This window comes from Abramis brama (assembly GCF_963993115.1).
Source record: "Abramis brama genome assembly, chromosome: 17".
Taxonomy (NCBI): domain Eukaryota; kingdom Metazoa; phylum Chordata; class Actinopteri; order Cypriniformes; family Leuciscidae; genus Abramis; species Abramis brama.
Genome location: NC_139979.1, coordinates 5,282,442 through 5,298,549, shown reverse-complemented (window position 1 = coordinate 5,298,549; position 16,108 = coordinate 5,282,442). Strand labels below are relative to the sequence as shown.

At 34.4% G+C, this 16,108-nt stretch overlaps 1 protein-coding gene across 1 annotated transcript; it reads right to left on the bottom strand.

The window, feature by feature from the left end:
- Nucleotides 1-8,440: 8,440 nt before the first annotated feature.
- On the bottom strand, nt 8,441-13,785 carry LOC311067418 (1-phosphatidylinositol phosphodiesterase-like). The gene is made up of 3 exons (XM_084089258.1): nt 13,690-13,785; nt 10,128-10,180; nt 8,441-9,534 (listed from the first exon to the last, which is right to left on the bottom strand). Exons 2-3 carry the CDS (start codon nt 10,166-10,168, stop codon nt 8,688-8,690), a joined length of 888 nt encoding a protein of 295 aa, XP_083945384.1. The 5' UTR covers nt 10,169-10,180; nt 13,690-13,785; the 3' UTR covers nt 8,441-8,687.
- Nucleotides 13,786-16,108: the final 2,323 nt, after the last annotated feature.

Below are 16,108 nucleotides of genomic sequence, written 5' to 3'. Positions count from 1 at the left end.
GTCTTCTTCTAGGTGAGTCATTCGAATCTGAGTGATGTTTTCATCGACATACAAAGCGACTCCTCCTCCCCCACTGCCCTCACGATCCCGCCGAAGTATTGTATATCCTGGTAGAGTTACAGTTGAGTCTGGGATGTCAACATTTAGCCAGGTCTCTGATACAACAATAACTGCTGAGTTATTATTCACAGCTGTACAGCTCATCGCACTTGTAGCGTGAGGAGCGCACATTGGAAAGTAGAAAACCTGGCATGGTTGGCATTGATTTATGTTGGTTTGTCTTAATGTAAATTAGGTTCTTAGGATGGTAGCAACAGTCAGAAGTAAACAGACTTAACTCAGTCAGCTTGCTCTTAACATCCACTGTAGTCCCACAGAAAGAAGGACGATTTCCAACAATTGTACATATTGTGCAAATGTAATTTTTCCCAGCTTTCTTACCCCTTGGGCGAGATATAAGTCGTAGAATCCCAGTTTGCTGCAGGATGGTTTTAACTTCAGGGGCCAAAGGTGATGCATATCTTTTCAGACTTATTAAAAAATTTAAATTGTTCTTAAAACTGAGTTGTGTCATTATTGACTTGGGGAAAGACAGAGACAGTTACTTGAAAGGTTGCAGTGGAGAATTTTCATCCATCCAGCTGTAGTCGAGTAGGCCGCAATTTTCCTAGAATCCATCAAATATCTCCTCAGAGTAATTCCATCCAAATGTCCTGATACCCAATTTAGGAATAAAATCACACCATTAGGTGATCCGTTCGTGCATTTCTAGACTATGTTAAGTTAACATTGTTTAAAAAGCTAAAAAAGGCAAGTTGCTGAGCAGCTCAAAACTCATGCGGCTGCCCTTAAAAGCGCCACCTAGTGATCCACAGCCCCACTTACATTAGTTAATTAATGCACTGTGAAGTAACATGAACTAACAATGAGCAGCTGTTTTTTTTTTAAAAATACTGTAACAAATGTATTGCTCATTGTTAGTTCATGTTAGTTATACATTAACTAATGTTAACTAATGAACCTTATTGTGAAGATTTACCATATTTTTTTTGTGGTGTGTCATGTGTTTGGGACATGGTGTCTGAATCCTGGCACTCCTGCCTGGCCCCCAAAGGTTTTCCTAATTCATTCATTCTTTTCTTTCTGTAATTTTAATAAACCTTTTAATAAACCTAACCCTACCTGTTATTCTGGTCTGGTGACCACACAGTATTAGCATGTACATGTATCTTTCGACCACTCTGAATCACTTAAAATAAGTGATATAGTGAATCACAAAGTAAGTGGTTCCTTCCCTATTATAAAGGCTTGAATTATAAAGGCTTGAATTACAGTGGTTTTAAAGTAAAGAGTCAATAAAATAATGAAAATAAATATAGTAAATAAAAAGTGTACTTTAATTTTTTAAGCTTAATGGAGTTCCATGTATAATCAATGGGAGAGTAAAGTAGAGACAATCACAAAGAAAGTGGTTCCTTCCTTGTATTAAAGGCAGAAAGTTTTAGTTATTACAGAGGTTATTACAAACTTAACCCCAGTGACTGTGGTTAGCAGAGAATAATGCAATACCAATATTATGCTAGTTTCTTTAAACAGAACATGGATATTAAAGGTTTCAGCTGGAACCGTCATAAATACTGTAGATTCAAGTGGACAATATGCAAAGAAAAGTATAATTTTTTTCTAAATTTCTAAGTTGCATCAAACTTTGGTTTCAGCTGGAATGTGATTACATAATTGACAACCAAAATGATTTATTATGCGTGTTGGTAATGTTTTGTGGACTACAATATATCTTTAAAAAACATTAATTACTGAAGAAAAAAAAGTAAAGGATTACCTCACAAATCCTGATGGACATCCAGAAACTACTTTTAATTGTTTAAGTACAGAACTGTTTCTGATACCACTAAAGAAAGAAATAAATAAAGAAAGAAAGAAAGAAAGAAAGAAAGAAAGAAAGAAAGAAAGAAAAAGCACTTGGGACCACCGAACTTAAAGGTGCTGGGACTAATTTGGACCACCAGGAGGCGCTGCACCACCTGACTTGAGTCAAGAACACGACAGAAAGCAACCTAAAAGTCCATGTAACAAAAACACAAGGCACACAAAACCAGGAACACGTAACATAGGGCCATTCTGTGATGATAAAAAAGGTAAAAACGACTGCCAGACTGTTGCAGTGATAAATGGCTGCAGGAATCAATAACATCAATTAACACACTTAAAAATAATGGATTTATTTTTATATAATTTGCAACTATTTAGTAACTTTATATAAAGATAAAAATGTTTAACAGGTTTATTTTTACATTCTCTCTATTTTTGCATTTGTAATATATATATATATATATATATATATATATATTATATATATATTTTTTTTTTTTACCCCTTAACAGATCCTGTATCAATTAAGTAACTTTAGATTTGATAAAAAGGGACAGGTCTTTTAAAATAACTATTTAGAAAACTGTTACAAACTAAAAATTAAAATTTTATCTGAAATGCTGTTTTTCTTAAGAATTATTCTCACGTCTGTTAATGTAGTATAACATTACAGATTTTTGGCCATTGTTATTTTTTACATTTTTATTTTTACATTCTTATGTATATTTAAAATCTTTCTTTTTCTTTTTCTTTTTTTTTTTTTTTACCACACAACAGATCTTGTATCAGTTTAATAACTTTAGATTTGAGGAAAACGTGGCAGGTCGTACAAAAGATCAACTTATATCACTATAATTTACAACATTAGCTTTCTACTCATTTTAGAGAATTCTGTTACAAACTCACCCATGTCCAGTTCATGTGTTATTGCTTTTTCATGAGCTAAAAACACAAGGTTTTCCTTTCGGAACAAGAAATCTGTGCACGTTGTGTTTTATGTCATGAAGATGACTTGTAATCAAGTTCACTAAAAGTTCTAATAAAGTTCATTGGCTGTTTTATTTTATTTATTTTACAGAAAAGAGCCATTCGCATTATTTTCAAAGTAGGATATAGAGACCACACAAATCCACTCTTTATTAGGTCAGGATTATTAAAACTTAAAGACATTGTAGAATTACAAACTTTATTAGTAATGTTCAAAGCTAGAAGCAAAGCTCTTCCACATGACTTACAAAAGTTATTTGTTTTTACTTCTGAAGATGGAAATCACAGACGGCCGTATGACTTTAAACATCCAATAGCACGAACAAACCTGAAACAAATGTGTTTGTCTGTTGCTGGAGTAAAAGCATGGAATTCTCTAAGGAAAGATTTAAAAAGTTGCAAAAATATTTTGGAATTTAAAAGTAGTTATAAAAAGAACTTGAATTATATCAAACTGAATTTTGATTTTGTTTGTATGGGATCATTGTAAAATGTTTAAATAAATATCAGATATGTTGGAGTTTGGGTGATGGTGGAGGGAACAATGCTAATGCCATCTACTATTTATGTTAATATATTTTGGGTGATGCTAATGTCATCTACTATTTAAGTTAATCAATTTTGGGTGATGGTGGAGGGAACAATGCTAATGCCATCTACTTATTTATGTTTATAAAGGGGGCAGATAAATATAAGAATATTATTCTTCCATCTGCTCCTTTCTGATCATGGAAATGTAAAGGAAAACTCAAATGAATTGTATGTGCCTTGTACAAATAATGCATTTTCATGAAAGGAATAAAAGAGAAATGAAATGAATGAATGAATGAGACAGTAAGTGTTTCTTTTAATTTCACATTTGTCTTGCTGGGGTGGCACAACACTACTAAAATGAATACTAAGGAAACACTACTACCAGAAAATTTCGTATTATTATTATTTTTTTTAAATCTGAACATTTTTTACGCATGAACCCGTCTCTTCTTTTGTCAACAGGTGTGGTAAACTGGAACACATTTTCAGAGGAGCATATAAGGATCTAATCTCCTGTTGCATTCAATGCAATTCTCTCTACAAAGACTGTGAAACCTACAGGGGATGTGGACAGAGGGGAAAATTACAAGGATTAGATTCTACTGTTTTTATGTGGCTGGGGGCACTCTTTGAGATCTGATTTTCTATTGGATGTAATGCTGCAGCAGTAGCCCAGAACAGACAATATTAGTGTCAGAACATATTAGATTGGGTTTGCATAAACCCTCGTTGTGTTGCCTTTCAATTAAAAGATTTTGTTATGAGTGTGCTTATTCATTTGTCTCAAAAGTATCATACGGTTTGTTTGTCACCGGTGCATTTGGCTGTTCATTAATGCTGTTGACATCAGTCAAAAAATTTAATCATCAGCAAATCAGTTGTTTTCAGCAAAATCAGATGTTTAAAATTATTTATTTAAAAAAAAAAAGAAAAAAAAAAAAAAGAAATAAAGCCCAATTCCAAAAGGATAATATTAGTGCTGGCTCTACACTCTAGTTGAAGTGGGACGAATAATTGATAAAACAATACATTGCAATATGGTTTCTTGCAATAAATTATCAGTACCCTGGAACTAATGCAGATTGCAGCTTGCTTTACTGTATACCAAAACAAGCATTTCGGTTCTTGCACAGCTAAGAGTCAGTTCAATCAACTCTAGTATGTTAAGTTTATGTTAAACTCTTGATGACTTTGATGAGATACACCGACCAGTCTGTGCAGCGTTGCTTTAGGTCGAAAAAAACAGTGAGCAACTTGAAGTGGGCGTAACTTGAAGAGGCGTAACTTGAAGGGGCGTAACTTGAAGGGGCGTAACTTGAAGTGGGCGTAACTTGAAGTGGGCCTAACCTGAAGGGGCATAACCTAAAGGGGCGTAACTTGAAGTGGGCCTAACCTGAAGGGGCATAACCTAAAGGGGCGTAACTTGAAGTGGGCCTAACCTGAAGGGGTGTAACTTGAAGTGGGCGTAACCTGAAGGGGCGTAACTTGAAGTGGGCGTAACTTAAAGTCTTGCAGGCTGCAGACAGATTAGAGATACATCACATGTGATGTATCCAAGTGGTCAAAATTTCTTAAATTTACAAATTAGTACTACATTGCAAATGATCTATCAACGTGTTAAGAAGCTTTTTTATGTAGGCTTATTTAGAGTCGAATGCATCCTGTTTTTATTTTAGCCTTATAAATTATTACTTTGTTCAAACAATGCATTTAGTGTGGATTTGTGTTTTGTGTAAGGCTCACTCATATGCACCAAACAACAAGTATTCTAAATCGTGCTGCTTTCGTTCATGATTTAATACTGTAGATAAAGTGATGGAAGCTAATACCAAGAGCATGCATTTTAAAAGTAATTAATTATGGTTTCATGTTGACTTTTCAAAAAAAAAGCTAATGAGCCTTTGAAATTGCAATGCTTTATTTAGTTCAGAAACAATGATACACCATATACAGTTAATAATGTTAAAACGACACAGTTAAAGAATGTTAAAACGTCTGTTTAACAATTCTCAATTATCTGATAAAAACGAAGAGAACATACATTTCTTGATGAACCCATGGGAAAAGTAAAGACTGAAAAATGGTTAAAATGACTGGACTCAACATGTTATAGATTTAATTGCTCCAATAACCTGAAATGTAAGAATCAATCAAATGCAAGAACAAATGAAACACACATTTCCACAAGAAACAACTATTTTAATAAATGAAAAAAGAAAAACACTTCTTTAAAAACGTTAACATTCAAAAACTTTATCCATAGTGTGGTTACTGACAACATAAATTACATGTACACATATACAACTTTTCTCTTATTTTTATGGTATGGTTTGCAATGCAGTGTCATATCAGTTGTGCACTGAAAAAAAAAATTAAACAGTTTATCATAAAAAAATAAGCATTTCATTTATTATGCCTAGATGGTAGGCATAACACGAGATAAATGTCCAAAATGTGCACTAATTGCAGAGAAGCAAGCTTACTGAAAACAAAAGAACAGATCAATTAAGATTATGGGGTCAATATAATATTTTATGTAGCCTACCAAGGTTAATTGAAGCTGGGAGTCCACTGCTAACTAGTAAACTTGCTGTACGTTTCACCAAGTACATAATCACCTGACTGAAACATAAAGTCGTAACGTTCAGGCAAAACTTGTTATTAATGCTTTCGATATCTTATTATATATTCGGCTTACAGTTGACTCATACTCGGTAGTGAGACACCAGACATAGCTATACAAATTAATAAAATTTGACTCGCCGTTCAAAAATAGTTCGCCAACTAGTTTTGTGGGGTTTGGTACGTAATCAACACGGCCATTATTGCGCGATTCCCTGCCGTTCAATTTCAGTAAAACACAGAAAACTGAAACATACAAATGCATTTTTTTTTAGAATTAATTATTCCGTTTGCGAGGCAATACCATAATCTTTCGGTAAACACGTAAATTACCTCGGCGAAGTGCGATCTAGGCGATGGCACCTCAAAAGCGTGGAAATAATTCCTTATTGATATTAAAAATGAATGTGTCTACTGAGGAGTCTGCACATCATTTACTGATATTATCGCTTTAATAACCTTTAATAAACACGCATCTGGAACAGAGAATCATGACTGCTAGTTGACGTTGCAAAGTTACACTAGCATGTCTAAAGTGGACTACTGAAATCAGTTTCCCATTTTTCTTCTTAACAGAATTTGGTTTGCCAACTCACCTCAATATATGAAGTGCTATATTTAGCTCTGTTTTAAATACTAGCTATTTATTGAAATGTGTTACAAATCAGAGTAAAAATGTTGGGTAAATAAATGGTACAACAAAATAGAAAAAAAAACTCACTTCCAGAATGATGGATAACCAGAAACCCATTTGAACTTGTTGAGCACAGCACGGTTCTGATATATTTCTGCATAAAGGACTTATAAGAACTTTCGAATTTTATGCAAACATTTGGGACATCCAATTGGCTGTTTTCTTGATATGTTTGACATTTGCATATTTTAATCCATCTGCGTTCAATCCATTCTAGCTTAACAAAGTCAGCATTTAAACTTTTTAGGTTATATTTGCTTGACAGTTTTATATAGCAACAGTTAAACAGGAGAAAATGGCATATAATTAAATTAATGCAACGTTCTGTTCTCATTTAATTCAAGCCAGCCAACTAAATGTCAGTAAATGTATATGAGGGTTGAGACGCATTTGGATGGATTTTAGTTTTCACTGACTCTCATGTAACTTAACATCAGCATGAAAGCCACCTCTCCCCCATGTGAGGAGGCTTTCAATGTGCAGATAAATAAATGTATATATTGTAACATGCAGTTCAGTTTTGGTATTGTTTCCACAGTGTTCAGTCCCTATTTGATTACCCTCTCTGTGTATTTAAGAGTTCTTTCTGTTCTTTGTTCAGTCTTTTCACTGTTAACATGTAGTATCCTTGTTCATATGTAAAGCCCCCCGAAATGTGACAATAATAACATAATGGCTCTATTTCCAGAAACATTACATGACATTAATAACAATGGCATTTAAACTATTATTTAAATATCTTTAATGAGCCAGCTTTTATTTAAACTGGATGTCATTGTCATTGCTCACAAAAGTTTTTTTGCAGTTAACTATTGTGAGCAACTGTAGCTGTCCCCTCCATGATAAACGGCTTGATTAAAGCATAAACTGACCGGCCAGTCCACCTGCTCTTCAGTGATAACATGCAAAAATTAGGATATCCACACACCTGAGGGGACTTGAATTTGACAGAATGTTTTATGATGTTCTTTTATCAAGGGTTGGTTACCTCAATTCTTGAACTGAAATTTAAATTGTCTCCACCATATATCAATGAATAAGGCCGGGTAAATGGAAGCAGTGCAGTATAGAAACCATGAGCAAATACTATCACTAAAGGTGCAGAGCCTATATCGTTCTTGAAGCTGCTTTCCTTTAATTTAAGACTGATCCTTGTGTAAAACTGCCATTTTCAAAACTGGTTAAAACAACATTTTGAAGTCCCAGACTACACAGCTAAATTTTTATGCAGAAGCTATAACACACATAATTGTTGTTACTCTGAAATGAAACAAGTATATTAATAAATAATTATTTTTGATGAATCATGACTGAAAATATGTGCACATGCATGGTTACTGAATATGTTTTCTGCTTCTGAATTACAACCAACATTTTGTTTCCATCATGAAAGCTGTAATGTTGTGACAAGAAAACCACAAATCATGGAATAGCTATCACTGAGATGACCCCTCATGATTTTATCAAGGTCAAACCTCACATAATTTGAATCTTTCTTGCAGGAGTTACTTCATGTTGAGTTCAAATGGAAATTATTATTAGTATTATTAGTAGTATTATTATTAAAAATACATATTCATTTGAAACTTGTTTAATTTTTTTTTAAATTAAAACATTCAAAAACTATATTTATCTTTGCTAGCATTATTTTACATTTTATTACAGTAATTAAATCAAAACATTTGTTGAAAATAATATGCATGACATCATGACATCAAACACATGAAACCAACAAAAAACACAAGTTACAAAAGAAATTGCCATACTCATGCTAATGTTGTTCCAAACCCATAAGACAACAAAGAATTGTTATTATTGAAATAACATAACACAACACACGTGAAATATTTGTTTTTATATAATTTACCAGTTTAAAAATTCTCAATTATCTGATGAAAGCAATGAGAACATTAATTTCTTGATGAATCCATGCATGGAAAAAAGCAAAGACTGAAAAATCTTAGGTAGGCCCATTGAATTTGATGACCTTTTGAATCAAATCAAAACCTGGAAAGTCCATGGCTATGATCCCAAAACAAGGCTTGGGATTCTTTTCAAATTCATTTGCCAGATGACCATACAACCAGGGATTGATTTCCTTTGCCAATGTTTTTGGCAATAAAAAAATAAACATATATGTACCAAAGCTCGTGCCACTCGAGTAGCTCAGACTCAGAGCAGAACCAGTTCTACATTGATTAGCAGCTTCTTCCAGATGCTGTTTAATCTTTATCTCTTTGTCTTTAACTTTAGTTACTTCATAGTCTCCCTTTTCGTCAGTTTCAGACAAAATAATACCCAGCTTAAAGCTGTTTTTCTGAACAAAAACGATCTTTCCTCTTACTTCACCAATCTTTGGAATTGACGGCTTAACCCAGACATCTTTAGCATTTCTAATCATGTTTTCAACTAAACTCTGAACTTTTCCCTCCATAGGAGAAACGGGCTTAACTCTGAGAAGCACTACCTCATTTCTGAACTGAGTTAAAAATGTCCTGACTGTATTGAGAACTTTTGACAATGATGTACGTTGGGGAATCGGTCCATGCATAATTATTAATCTATAGCCAGACACTCTGAGGTCGAAGTAGCGTATCCCAGCCTTTAGCTGGTTCTCTAGTGACCATGCCTGACATTCTGCTAATGGTCCTCCATAAAGAGCCAAGGCATCATGGGTACCAGGAATAGTGAGGGTAGAAATTAACTTTTCATTATCCAGAGTTTCCATCCAGCCAATTTTATAATTTGCAGGGAGACTGAGTGTTTTCCCATCATTAAACACTTCTTGTTGACTACTCTTGTGCAGTCTGTGGAAAAAAATCAGAATACCAAGTCAACAATGTACTTGTCACATGTTCGTCATCACCAATAAAATGTATAGCTTGAATGTGTTGTAATTTGCTTTGGATAAGTGTCTGCCAAGGGCCAAATGAATAAATGCAATGAGAAATAACAGACTTCATCTTAGAGTCAAAAACTAGAGGAATCCAAACAGAAACAGTTTGTTAGGAAGACTGGCTCTTAATCCGGCTACTTTTGAATAGAATTCAGAGGAGAACGCAGGTAGAAATTCTGACATCAGTGGTGCACAATAAAATTTGATGTGAAATCCTGTTCCTTTTTTACAACATCCGAATGAACCTCACAGGGGCAGGTAAGGACATCATTACATCATCAACCTGCCCAATTCACAATGAACATAATAATGTAAGAAACTGAAATATGGACACAGATAAGACCTGTAAAAATAGCTTTATATTAAATTCCTTACTGAGCACTTGTGGTGATCAGTATTTAATATAAATATAAAATAACATTCCTTTTTGTATTAACCAAACCCTAACAACCTATACCCAATTTTAGAATATTAAAATACATGAATTCAACTTTCTATACTCACAGCAGCATCAGGATACACAGGATTTTCCCATGAACTCCCATCTTCTAAATTGTCTGAGGTTAGCACAGAATAAAACAATACATTAGTACAAAACTGCATTTACAAAGAGGTTTTAATGTGATACAGAGGTGACATCAATGTATTTACACAGAAATTATAGTTGAGGGGAAACAATGGTCATTTATTATTACTAGTGCAAAATGCCCATGCAAAATCAGTTTTTGTGTGTGTTTTTAGTAATTGTTGGTTTGGTGCCCGTGAAAGAGACTGTGAACGCATTGAATTCAGGGAGCAAGGTTACTACAAATGACGGCTGTGAATACACTATAATATTCAGAAGTAAACAGTGTAGCTGACTGAGTGTTTATGTATACCACAACCTTCTAAGTGCTAGTGCAAAATGCCCGTGCAAAATCAGTTTTTGAGTGTGTTTAGTAATTGTTGGTTTGGTGTGTTTGAGTGCTCATTGTTACAATTACACAGCAAAAGTTCAGTGACATTTTTATTTGTGCATGGTAGAAAGCACACAGTGAACTCAGAGAAAACACTATGCTTGAGCAAACAGCTTGTGAATAGGCTACTACAAATGATGCCTGTGAAAGAGACTGTGAATGCATTGAATAGGATATGTTTAGTTGGTGAATAGCATAGGCTACTATTAAACAGTAGCGATAACGTTAAGCGCACCAGAGTTAAATATAATATTCAGAAGTAAACAGCATAGCTGACTTATAGATTCAGTTTACATCCACAAATGAATAAACGCGTCGATTCAGGGAGCAGTGCAAAGTGCCCGTGCAAAATCAGTTTTTGTGAGCTGATCGCCGGCAAAAAAGTTCAGGAGATATTTCTTAGCGATGGCTGGTTTCAATATGATAGCATTTTGAAAAAAAGTGTCATGAATTTATTGCATTTTTGGGGAATTTATTGCATTTTTGGGGAAAAATAATCTGTTTTTGTAATAAATCTTTGAAAATCCAAATCTGGATTTGAATTTTTTATGATATTATAACCTAAAGATGCTATGTGAAAGTTTGAAACAGAAAATAGTGGTTTTCATCTTGCCACTTTCTTGGTAAAGAAAACACATTTTTACTAAAATTAATCAAAAGTAAACAGTGTAGCTGACTGAGTGTTTATGTCAGAATGTTTATTTTTAAACCACAACCTTCTTGGGGCTTCTTTGACCGATACAACCCTCTAATGTCAGAATGTTTATTTTTAAACCACAACCGATAAATGATAATGATATCATTTCTCATCCAAACAACGTCAAACTTGGCACTGCACTTACTCATGCCCGTGGCAAGACACCTGTCGAGTTTGAAATCCATCGGACTAACGGTTCGAGAGATATGCGAGTAACAGACATACACACAGACAGACATACAGGACACACAGACAGACAAACGTTCCTGTAATTTATAGAGGGATTATTATTACTTCTTTTCTTTTTTTTACTGAAAAACTACATTAGTTTAAATTTAATGATTACATTTAGCTGACCTTTTAAAACAATTGTTACTGTTACAACAACAAAAAGATAAAATAATCTTGATGGTCATCCAGAAATAGTGTCGATTGCTGCAGTGTTTTAGTAGACAAATGTTTACAAGTAGAGGGCGCAATAAGAACTCAATGATATCACGTGATTGGGCATTGGCCTGATGTAAATTTGCATATAATTGCGCTAAATAGTTGTACATTTAAACCACACTTAAAGTTTATGAATGTCCTTGCATTTTTAACCAAAATTATTAAACAAAGTATCATTTCCCTTACAAAAAAATAAGTATCCATCAAGATAATTTTATTAAGATTTAAAGTAAATTCCTATGTACACTATACCAGTGTGGACTAACCTACACAAAAACTCAGATAATCCGAATTAGGAACACATCTGTTTTCTTAATAAATCATTTTATTTTTTTCAAAAAATGTAAGTTTATACGACAGTATGTAAAATTATGTTAAAAAAAAAAAAAAGAAAAAAAAAAGTATTTAATAGGCTGCTCAATCAAAAGAGTAAACACAACTACAAGCCAAGTATAGTTAGAGTACTTATTTATAATTATGTAAGTATATCTCGATCAAAAGATTGAGTAAAATATAGGCCAAATACTTACAAATTTCTGTCAAGTATAGTTTCTACTTAAGTGTAATTTTAAGTATATATTTTTAAGTATATTTCTGAGAAGTACATGAAGTAGGATATTTCTGAGACATAGGCCTACATAAAAAGTAGACTGAAAGTTTACTTTCTTATTTTAAGTTTAAAAGAAGCACAATAATAGCACACTTGAATAGGCTACACTTATTTTTTCTAAGGGTAGGCTAGTCTTGTATGCTCAGTGTTTTACAGTTTTTCTCAGTCACGTTGGTGTTTTACTAGCCTACAGAAGCCCTGAACCGCAACGTAACATAATAATAATAATAATAATAATTAATAATTCTAGCATTTCGATATTAAAGTCTAAATATTTCGAGATTAATTATTGAATATTATTTCGAAATATTCAAATTTGTTTTATTATTTTTGTTTTATTCAAAAGTCGTAATATTTTGAGAATAAAATTTGAGATTCAAAATTACGAGAATACAGTCTTCAGAAGTTCTTATTTATTTATTTTTTTGTAAAGGAATACGCTCGTGAAGTCAAACTGCTTCTGACATGGATCTAAATAGTAGCTTTTTTACTTTTATCTGGGCTTTCAACAAAAGGAAATTCTACAGCTACATGGCATTGCCATATGTTTTAGGACGTCTACGAGCACGAAGACTCCGCCGGAGTCAGGCACCACAGGTAAAGGCACCACAATCCTGGTCCAAATTTTATGTGGCACGTTGACTCGAAGCCTCGTGTATTCGTGCTCGTCCATAGGCAACCACCGTAAATCCTTTCTGGATAGCCTACATTATAAGTGCATCATTCTGTATCATTTGTCCGGATCCAGTCTGAAAAGTGTTTTCGCTTGTAAACAAAGTCTATTCTAGCGAAGTATATTTTGTAACGTCCTATAACAAATGGTAATGCCATGTTGGTAGATTAAGCACCTGCAGAATTTCCTTTCTAAGTTTATTGTCGTAGTGTTTCGACTTTAATCGCGTAATTACACACACACACACACACACACACACACACACACACACACACACACACACACACACACACACACATATATATATATATATATATATATATATATATATATATATAAGTTAGGAATTTTTTTTTAACATTGCGGTTCAGGGCTTCCGTACTTTTCTCAGATCACAATTTGAAATTCTTAAAACTTCTTGTTCAACCTCCATACCATCTAGCCACTATATACATGAAAACCAATTTCTCATTCTTTTTAACAATTTACCAAATACTTTAGTACATTCATGAAATTATGTACACTGCTGTTTCCTACATTATCAATTGCTTATGTCAAGTTGATCAAAATATATTATTCTGTTTGTATGTTCAATAGTCTTCTGGGGTCGGGAATTCAACATGGTATCATTAATTTTCTGTGAATTCCTTGGACCAGAAAATACAATTACAGATGAAGCTTACCCTTTCCTTCCTCTGTGTGTCTCTAATGTCAGGTGTCTGGTGTTTCAGCACTGGTTTCTTTTTCCTACGGCTCGTCGAGATGCTCGTGTGTGTTCTTCTCTCACATTAAAGGAAGCACCTCTTCTTATAGTCAGTGAAAGTGAGGGGCTGACACACACTTGTACTTGGGGTCAGATCTAGGCATGGGCAGGGGTGGGCTGAGCCTTGCACACCTTATCAGAATTTAGGTAGCCTATAGTGTTAATCTATTTTTATATATGATTTGTGCATTGATTAAAAACAATCCAAGGTGGGCTGTGTGTTGAGAAGTTTGATGAAAGGCTGTAGAATGCCCAACTAATCAAAAAAATAAATATAAAGCATATAAAATAGCCTTGCGTGCTATCAAGATGCGAATTACGGAGTGTTTTAAATTACTTGTAAGTATTAATATACATTTCTATAGCTCTTATTGATTTTAAAGTGTCATTTGGCCACCACTAAAATTGGCCATTGCCCTAATCTATTACACATAATATCAATATTTACACATATTTATGCCTGCGTCAATCCACTTCCTGTTTGCATTGATGCATTGGTAATACACTTTTTTTATTTATTGCATGTTTTATATTTACGTTTCATTCATAACTCTCTGCATATTATATGCCTGAGTTTCAGGGTCCTGTCACTTCCCACTGCGCAATATGATGTCGGAGTGACGTCTTTTTCATGTAATTTTTGGACGTCCAAATTCGGTCCACTGAAGGGGTTGTTTTGTGACGCCAGGCGACTTATTTTTTCGACGTCTTCCGCACGTCTAATGTTAACGTCTGTCCACTAAAGTTTGTTTGTGGAAAGAAGGAAGGAGACGGGGTCGGCTTGCGGATCGTGTGTTTTATTAGATAAGTCTTTTCCAAACAATAATCACGCTTAGTGCGCTCTCTCACACACTCTTCAATAACTTTCTCCTCAAACAAAACAGCGGCTTCTTTAGGTTTCTCCTCGTGAGACGACAGGCACACTTTCTCCCGTCACAGAGATCGCTGAACCACACTCCCCCCCGCCACAACGCCACACAGCCACACATTTACATTCATATCAGTTTTTGCTTTCCCTGGGAATCAAACCCGTGATCTTGACATTGCAAGCGCCAACGCTCTACTGTTTGAGCTACAGCATCACACCTTTGTACGCGTCTCCAGTTATCACCTGATGCTGAGACGATCAAATAGAGTTTTTGGGAAATGATCTTAAATAATTATAAATAATCTGTATTCATATGTATTAATCATGTTGATAATAACAATGTTGATATTTGTAAATAAAAAAAAATATTCATGTAAATTTCTTGCACCTGTCATAGACGTCCAAATGACGTCCAAAAAAATTATCCAGTTCAAAGGTCCAATGTTGAACTTCAATATGACGTCCAAGTTGGGTCATGGTTGGACGTCCAAATAGTGGACCTAGTTTGGACGTCGAAAAGATGTCCAGAATTGGTCATGGACCGACGGACCCAATATAGACATGATCTGCATGTCTATCCGACGTCCAATGTTTAGTGGGTTTGGTTGGTCTAGTTCAGGAGTATTCGATTAAAGTTCCAAGAGGTCCAGTCTCTATATTTCCTTCCCAGTGGAGGTCCGGACAATAACATTTTATATTGTCCAGTTTTGGTGAGCCTGTGTGTATTGTAGTCTCAGTTTCCTGTTCTTATCTGACAGGAGTGACACCGGTGTGTCTTCTGTTGCTGTAGCACATCTGCTTCACGGTTCAACGTGTTGTGTTTAGTTTATATAGTTTCAGTCATTAGTTACACCTGTCTTTTATTATCACTGATTTCTCTGTTTAAGCTTGTGCTTTTCAGTTGTGTTTTTCTAGTCGTTGTTGGATCGTGTTTGTGTTTTGGATCAAGAGTTCCTGGATGTTCCTGTCTTTTCATGTGGACTTTTTTTTTTCTTCAGTTTTCTGATTTGGATTATTGATGTTTTGCCTTTTGCTATGAAAGTCATATATGCATGAGGATTCTCTCTCTGCCTCGTCTCTCAACACGTGTCACACTCTGGCACCAACAACCATGCCACTTTCAAAGTCACTTAAATCACCTTTCTTCCCCATTCTGATTCTCAGTTTGATCATCTTGACTGTGTCTACATGCCTAAATACATTGAGTTGCTGCCATGTGATTGGCTGATTAGATATTTGCGTTAACAAGCAGTTGAAATGGTGTACCTAATAAAGTGGTTGGTGAGTGTATAGACGTAAAAAAACATGTAAGTTTATGTAAACAAAACAGTTAATTGTAATAAACTGTCTGGAATTATTATTGATGGGCATGTGTAGATCTGCAAAATGTAAATTTTCTAGCAGGCAATCTTTTTTTCTAATCTGGTGTCTGAGTTTTGGGGGCTACCATTTTGGTGAAATGTAGACCCTG